The sequence below is a fragment of the Lottia gigantea genome (assembly GCF_000327385.1).
Source record: "Lottia gigantea unplaced genomic scaffold LOTGIsca_49, whole genome shotgun sequence".
In the NCBI taxonomy this organism is placed as follows: Eukaryota; Metazoa; Mollusca; class Gastropoda; family Lottiidae; genus Lottia; species Lottia gigantea.
The window spans coordinates 1,664,830-1,672,939 of NW_008709687.1; the positions used below are offsets into that span (position 1 = coordinate 1,664,830).

General features: G+C 40.7%; 1 protein-coding gene across 1 annotated transcript; it reads left to right on the plus strand.

Moving 5' to 3' along the window:
- Window positions 1-432: 432 nt before the first annotated feature.
- Window positions 433-7,910, plus strand: LOTGIDRAFT_125167 (hypothetical protein; the record flags this gene model as incomplete). Its single annotated transcript, XM_009061642.1, has 12 exons — window positions 433-581; window positions 853-1,016; window positions 1,967-2,120; window positions 2,342-2,508; window positions 2,806-2,947; window positions 3,435-3,616; window positions 3,848-3,998; window positions 4,222-4,397; window positions 4,702-4,843; window positions 6,066-6,238; window positions 7,246-7,396; window positions 7,730-7,910. Coding segments are annotated over 12 exons (1,932 nt in total), but the record flags the coding sequence as incomplete, so codon positions are not given.
- Window positions 7,911-8,110: the final 200 nt, after the last annotated feature.

Consider the following 8,110-nt stretch of genomic DNA (forward strand, 5'->3'; position numbering starts at 1 on the left):
ATATAATATATACTTAAATTGAAATATTTTTTTGGTAATCAAAATGACATTTTTCCAAGGAAGTCCAACATCTCTCTTAATGTGCTCTCACACCATAACGATTACCAGTTGTGTATTGTAACGAATAAATAAAATGGCTATGAGTTTCGACCGCAATTCACACTTACTGCGTTCGAAACTTATGACCACTATTGTTCTTCGCATCCGTATGTAACTGGTGATCGAGGGGAGAAAAGGTTTTGTAATTCTTAATGTGTATCGAATAAACTGTGACAGCATCAATTTTCACCATTCCAATATTCAATTTAAATATCAACCCCGAAAGTTGACCCCACATTATGCCAGTTTTCCCTTATTTCTACCCCCACTGACTAGAGAACGACTTCACCACTGGCTTAGTTTGAGTGTAACCCTGAAATAAATGTATGTTTTATAGAGTGGACTATACGACTAGTAGATGGTAGTAGATATAACGAGGGTCGAGTAGAGATATATTACAATGAAACGTGGGGTACAATCTGTGATGACGGCTGGTCCACAGAGGATGCTGATGTTGTTTGTAGACAGCTAGGATTTAGAAGGTAGGGGCGATAAATCTTTTGTTTCTGTCAGGATAATGTTACGTACGTGCCGCTAAAGAGTCCTCTCATTTGAAACCCGAGATATGTCCCTATCCAAAAGGTAAGGACAGTATTTCTGGATACAGTAAACCCGAGACCAACCCTACAAAAAATTGAAACTGTAGCATATGCCAAATTTCGTATTTGGTTATCTCAAAAGACATACCAGGTACAAAAAGGAATAGTATTATATACAAGTACAAGTATGTGTCCTGAATTACAGAGGCGGTAGTGTTGCTAAAAAGGGGGCGTATTTCGGAGAAGGCCAAGGAACTATCTGGTTGAGAGATTTAGCTTGCGATGGTACAGAATCTTCCCTAGAATCCTGTACCAAGTCGGAGTGGAATGACACAGCTAGTTGTCAACATTTCGAGGACGTCGGGGTCATCTGTCAGCGTAAGTTTTTCCCGTTTACTATCCATTTACCATAGCAACGGCGCTATCACCTTAGTCAACGCAGCACTATTGCAGAATATCAGTATCAATTGATATAATCTAGGCGTTATTGGTCTGGAAGGGGAAGAGTATGCTTGCGTCACAAAAGCAAGGAACTGTGATTAACAATAGATGGGTTTTTGTTAAAATTGTGAGTCAATTTAATACCCACAGTACGCCTCCATGATCATATTTACCTCCCTATGCTGTTGATAGATGTTTGGGATCCTTCATCAGCACATCTGATTTTTGAATTCTGAAAACTAATACAATTAGCTGAAACGGATCCTTATAACTGTCTGCTATATACCTTGGTCTGATTGCAATTCGATAGGATAGCAGCAATGGAAACAACTAGACCTACAGAAGTTTAAGGGAAGCTCGAATTCAGATTTTAACTCTGTAAACTGATACAGAAAGCTGAAATTCAGCTCTATCAGATGTGAAATCATGCTGTATCCCTCTGACCTGCTCTTCACGATTAATCAAAATTCTATAATTCTATAATTCTATAATTCTATAATTCTATAATTCTATAGGATAGGGGCAGTAGGAACTACTAGACCTATCGAGGTAGATGTCAATGGAACAATATGGGAGAATGATCTCCAATGTATGGGTTTGGAGTATTCCCTAGTTGATTGTACCTTTGGTTCTTTCAACCAAACCAGTACCTGTAATGCCGCAGCCTTTGTCCAATGTACACGTAAGTCACTGATTTATTGGTCTCATCCGTAAGTCTTTTGATCAAACCAAACCTAATAGTTACACTCTGTGCGATCTTCAGACAACTGCTCAATATGTACATATTCACAGAAACAATGGAGAAAGCTGAAGAATGGATTACAGAAATCTTCCAGAAACTTTGGTTCTGGTATCTCAATCGGTGTATTTCTACTTTCGATTTACAGCCAAGGCACCGGATGTAAGACTGGTTGATGGAATAAAACCAACAGAAGGAAGGGTAGAGTATTTATATAATGGTACATGGGGAACCATGTGTGAATTTTCCAACTGGAGGATCGAGAACGCACAAGTTGTTTGTCGGCAACTTGGACTCAATCCGTAAGTATGCCTACTGAACGGTTACGACCATCTTTTACAGTCCAAGCGTAAGGACACGTGTGTACTTGTTACAATGAAATAAGTTTTGAACGTTTACGATCAGTTCTTGTAGTATGTACTGCACTGTCCCGTGTCTCTCAGTATTGCGTTGTACAACTCTCAATTGTAGGTTCATACTATATTTATATATGTTTTGTTTTGATTTTACCAATTGTTTTCAGTGAAGGCGCTGTTGTGAGAGGTCCAGCTTATTTCGGAGAAGGAAAGGGGTCGATATGGTTCTCAAGAGTAGAGTGTACCGGAAGTGAATCCAGCCTGGCTGACTGCCCACATAGGGGTTGGAATAAACCGGACTGCGACCACTCTGAAGATGTAGCGGTGTCATGTGGTCGTAAGTAAAGAATTCCATTATCTATTTGCAAATTAACCGCACGTTTTGTTGTTGTTGCTACTGTTTTCATAATAATAAAATAACCTTGAGAAATTACTTCCGGTTGGCAGGTTGATGCGATTGCTCGCAGGGAGTAAATGTCAAATGGTCAAATGTCACTAGGCTTATGCCATTGTCTTTTCGAATAATCCCACATTGCGCACTTCATAGTTTTGATTGTCCACAGTAACCCAACCAGGAGCAGATAAGTAGGATGTGAAACTACATTTCATTTCATTCCCCATTATATTACAGCTGTAATGAGATTAGTCGGTGGTGAAAAGACTAATGAAGGTTTGGTAGAAATCTGGTACAATAATACCTGGTCGGAAATCTGTGCTGGTTCTTTTGGTCAGACGGAAGCTGAAATTGTTTGCCACCATCTTGGATACAACAGGTTAGGTCGTAATCTACCTCTTGACAATGTCTGATATATCATAAGACCTGTTGAGCTTATAGATTGTATAAGTACTTAAATCCTTTGGTCCGGTGGAAGCTGGAATAGTTTCTCACCATCATTGACACAACAGTGCAGTTCCATATCCACTCCAGGCAATCTCCGATACTCTTTACCCTTTAATGACGGAATTTTAAATTTGGCCTATTGAGCAGATTGTATAAGAACATAGATCTTTTGGTCAAGAGAAAGCCGAATTTGTGCTCTTGAAGACCTTTCCCAGATTATCTGTGCCTATCTACAGCTGGTAGACTGAAATAATGTGGAAAGGTAACTTACCCAAGCCCATGAGTTAACTGATGGTTTGTAGATTTGCTTTAACTAGAGGGTTTAACCTGGTGAAGCTGATTTAGCCCCAATATTTGAGATCTTTATTACCACATTTTAGTAGTACAAACACGTTTCGATTGTGTTATAGAACCGGAAGTACTGTGATACCAAGTCTAAGTTTTGATGAAACCCAGGATGAAGTGCGGATTAAGGATGTGAAGTGTACGGGATCGGAACCCATGCTACAAAAATGTAACCTCGGGCTACTGGCAATTACAGGAACCTGTCCAACTACAAACTACGCAGCTGTTAGGTGTGCACGTGAGTTTAGAGAGTTTTGTTAGTTGGATAATTCAATAGCCACAGTTTAAATTATCAAAGAGTTATACAGTTAGGGTGGTGTAATGTTACTTGGTCTTTGTCGTTCTGATTTTACCGTTTGAGTTCCAAAAATCGGAAATGGACTCTCCCTCCACGTTCAATTCTCGACCAATTACGTTCGTGGTGACACCCTTCATTTCATTTATTGTCTTGGTGGGTGTCTTAATCCTACATGTAACGATATTTCAGCCAAACCTCCTACAGTACGACTTGTTGGTGGTATCCAGCCGTATGAAGGTCGGATAGAGGTGAACTATAATGGCGTCTGGGGTACAGTCTGTGATGACTATTGGGACAGATCAGATGCAGCCGTAGTTTGTAGACAACTTGGTTTTAATCCGTAAGTTTTATTAACAAAATTCAATATGAAATATTCCATAATGTAGCCATGTGATTTTTAGTTGTGGGTGAGCTTAGATCCTCTCATATGCGGCATCAGCCTTCAATGACTCGGTAAACAAACAGGGGCAGACTGACTTACTTTGGGGACAACTATCAGGATCATATTATGAAATGGTGTGGGGTACAATTGCAAGGAACTGGATTTACGTAATCTGTTGTAGAAACGGGGCTGAAGTGAGGGATTATTCTCACTATGGTGAAGGAACTGGTCCAGTGTGGTTAAACAGAGTGGAATGTACAGGTCGAGAGGATCGGATTGAAGATTGTCAGCTAGGCGGATGGGGTTCATCACAGTTCTCTTGTGAACATGTTGAAGACGCTGCTGTTATTTGTCACCGTAAGTATTTGAATCGTTGCTTCGTCTGTCATGGACGGTGTCGATAAATCTTAAGCATCATTTACGTTCAAGGTTCGATCCAATACTGGTCGAGGTACTGTTTGTTGGTCGTAGGGGCTGAAATGGATAAAAGCGTCTATTCGTTCGGATGATCCTGTGTGTGTTCCGGCTTTGCACGTCAAATATCTCTCGACAATTGAAAATCGAATTGAGAAGGTTAATCCTGTTGTTCTGGGCAATCTTCCTTCATTGCACACTACATGACCAGCCCCTATATTATATCTTTGTCGTTGTGAATTTGCAGCTCTGATCCAGCTGGTAGGAAGTAAAGTTGAATATGAAGGTCGAGTTGAAGTCTGGTATAATGAATCCTGGACTGGTATCTGTGATGAGAACTGGGGTGTGAACGAAGCAGACGTCGTCTGTCGCCATCTTGGATTTAATTCGTGAGTATATATATGTTCCGGACAAAAACTACACTACACTAACAACTACCTAGTTTGCGATATCAGCATCCGCTTGAAGCAAACGTTAACCAAAGTACAAAACAAGTCTGAATGTCATGATATTTAAAACTTCCAAAGCACCTTTATTGTTTGAAGAACTGGATGTCTTCAGATTTATATTCTGAAAGGTTGTACGGTAGCTCCACCAGTTGGTAAATTAACTTTCCAAAGAAAGGTCCTCTGCCAAACCGGAATAACGAGGATGACCGATATTAGAGCCCACGACCACCATATCCCTTAAATTCACTTCTGTCTTTAGGTCTGTGAGTCTGGATAAGGTTGATACAACAAAATTTGGCCAAAGTACCAGATCCGTCTGGTTGACCAATATTACATGCAATGGGTCTGAATCGTCTCTTACTGAGTGTTCCTATGGTGACGTCATTACGGCTGACTCGTGTCCAACGTCCACGGTGGTATTGTGTTCACGTAAGTATATCTTTAATTTTTTTCTACTGCAATTAAATCAGGCCAGTAACAAGACTTGATTGTTGAAAAGGGCAAGTCATACTTACGGAACGGCAATGGTGTATGTTGTCTGGTTGCAGTGATGGAAATGGTCGGTTTTCAGGATGGCAATGCCCCACCTTTCCATTGCCCTGCTACAGCTAAGGGTCTGAAAGTCACCTGTCCTCATTATTGTAGTAAATGGGTTCTGGTTAGTTTACCTTTCCTTATTACTTATGTCGACCTAGTTGTAAATTGGACTTATCAAGGAAAGATCAATACCAGAAGGTTTGGCCAAGGACCAGCTGGTAGACAGGATCCCCAAGAGGATTGTATTTTTATTACAGTTGGTGAACCAGTAATTAGACTAACGGGCGGTAAAAGCTTTTATGAAGGTCGAGTTGAGTATAGATATAACAACACATGGGGGACGGTGTGTGCAAACTTACGATGGTTCCCTGAAGAAGCGGAAGTGACGTGTCGGCAGCTTGGACTACCTTCGTAAGTACTTTAATCGAGCTGGAATCTTTATCTATGGATCTGTCTGCAAACTTGACAGGCTGTGGTGGCGTATATCGATGCGCATTATATTCACAATTATGCGGTATATAATCTAATAAAGAGTTTTCTATCCTTTCTGGGTTTTGTGTATTAATGTAATTTGGACTGATGTACCAGCATTGGCTGTATTGACATCTGATCTATTTCCTCTCAGTGAAGGAGCTAAGTCAACCGATGGTGGTTATTCTAGTGAAGCAACAGGTCCTATTTGGTTGAATGATGTGCGCTGTATCGGTAGTGAAAAGACGGTTGATGACTGTTCCCACGCTGGTTGGAGAGAACATGCTGGGTGTGATCATACAGATGATGTAGCTGTCACCTGCCAAGGTAAATCAACATTTAAATACCAGATGAAAATGAGTTTTTTCTTTACAAAATTTGTAGCGATATGTAGCGTGTAATAACAGTAAATGCTAGCGAGACAATCACAGAGAGACCTTAGTACCTAAGTATAGCTCGATACACACGACTAGACTACAAAATAAAAAAAGCCCCCCCCCCCCCCCACCTAATCTGCGAATTAATATTCATGATAGAGTTACTTGTAAGCCCATTGACAATTCCATGGCAACTACTCTGCTCAGCACCTATAGTGATTCATAGAAACGTCACTGGTTTGAAATGTATAACTACCTCTCGCTATATTTCAGCCCCAGTACGACTATCTGGTGGACGAGGTAGTCACGATGGTCTGGTAGAATTTTTTTATAAAGGGGAATGGGGAGCTGTTTGTGGAGATGGCCTGAACACTTCTGAAGCCAAGGTCATTTGCGATATTCTTGGATTTAATGCGTGAGTATTTACCCGTTTCTTTTTCAAATGTACATCCATCTAGTAGGAATCACGATGCTTGCTCTCAAACCTATACCACTACCTACAAGTTCCAGTCCTTGAAGGTCCGTTTGATTGAGATTTTCCAACGTATCTGAGAGACTCTTATTATCTCATCGTTTCTAACCAACAGATCCTCGGCTCGAGTTGAGCAGAGTAGGAGAATAGAACAGACCACCACCAATAATTGGATGTATAACGTTAGCTGTTCGGGAGATGAAGCTAGACTCACAGACTGCCAGATACCAATACAATGGCAGGATCCTGGGATGTGTTCGAATCAAGCTCTTGTTGTCTGTCTAAGTAAGTTTATGATTTTTGATCTGAGTCTGTGAGTACAGAGTCAGTATCTAGACTAATTCCAGTTGATCTTGATGGAGAACGTCCTTTGTCCGTTGTCAAAATGTATTATAAGTTGTATTTGTATGATATCTAATCTGCACTGATTCTATTTATGGTCATCTACCAAAGTCAGAAAAGTTCATTTTCATGTACCATTCCAGGTGTTCCGAATGAAGTACGGCTAGTTGGTGGAAACAGTTCTCACCAGGGACGAGCGGAGTATTTCCATAATGGTGAATGGGGAACTATTTGTGGTGACATGTTTGGAAACACGGAAGCTTCCGTTGTCTGCAGACAGCTCGGTCTCAACCCGTAATACATTTTTACGTAATCATAATACAGTTTGTGGGCAATTGGCCATACATTGTAACAACCCCTAATGTGGTGGCAATCCCTATTGCGGTAACAGCCACCTTTTTGGTAGCAACCTTGTAAGAACCCCTATTGTGGTTGCGACCCCTATTGTGAAAGCAACCCCTATTTTGGTAGTAATTCCTCTTTTGGTAGCAACATCTATTGCGGCAGTAATCGTCATAGCATCCGATATTTAGGTAACACGTGGCAACTATCAACATTAAACACACATCGCAACTGCAACATGGTAATTGCATGGCAATAGACACTTCTTTTTTCTATTCTTTTCAGACAAGGTGCTCGCTATGAATTAAATGCCTTCTTTGGTGAGGGAACAGGTCGGATATGGTTGGATGATCTACACTGTACCGGCACTGAGGATCACTTAGCTGATTGTCTTCATGCAGACTGGGGTGTACATAACTGTAGGCATAGAGAAGATGTCTCTGTTATATGCATAGGTAGGATATAGTCATTTCTCTTAGGGGCTAACGTGACATTCGCCATTATTCAAAATGTATGTGTGAACATGACCCTGAACAAGAGGACCTCGATAGATTTATCAAAATAATAAAACAATATTAGCTAAAAGGATTCTCTGGTGTCAAGTGTTGCTGAAGATTAAGCATCCCCGCCTCCCTAGCTACACCCACCACATTGTATTGTCATTGT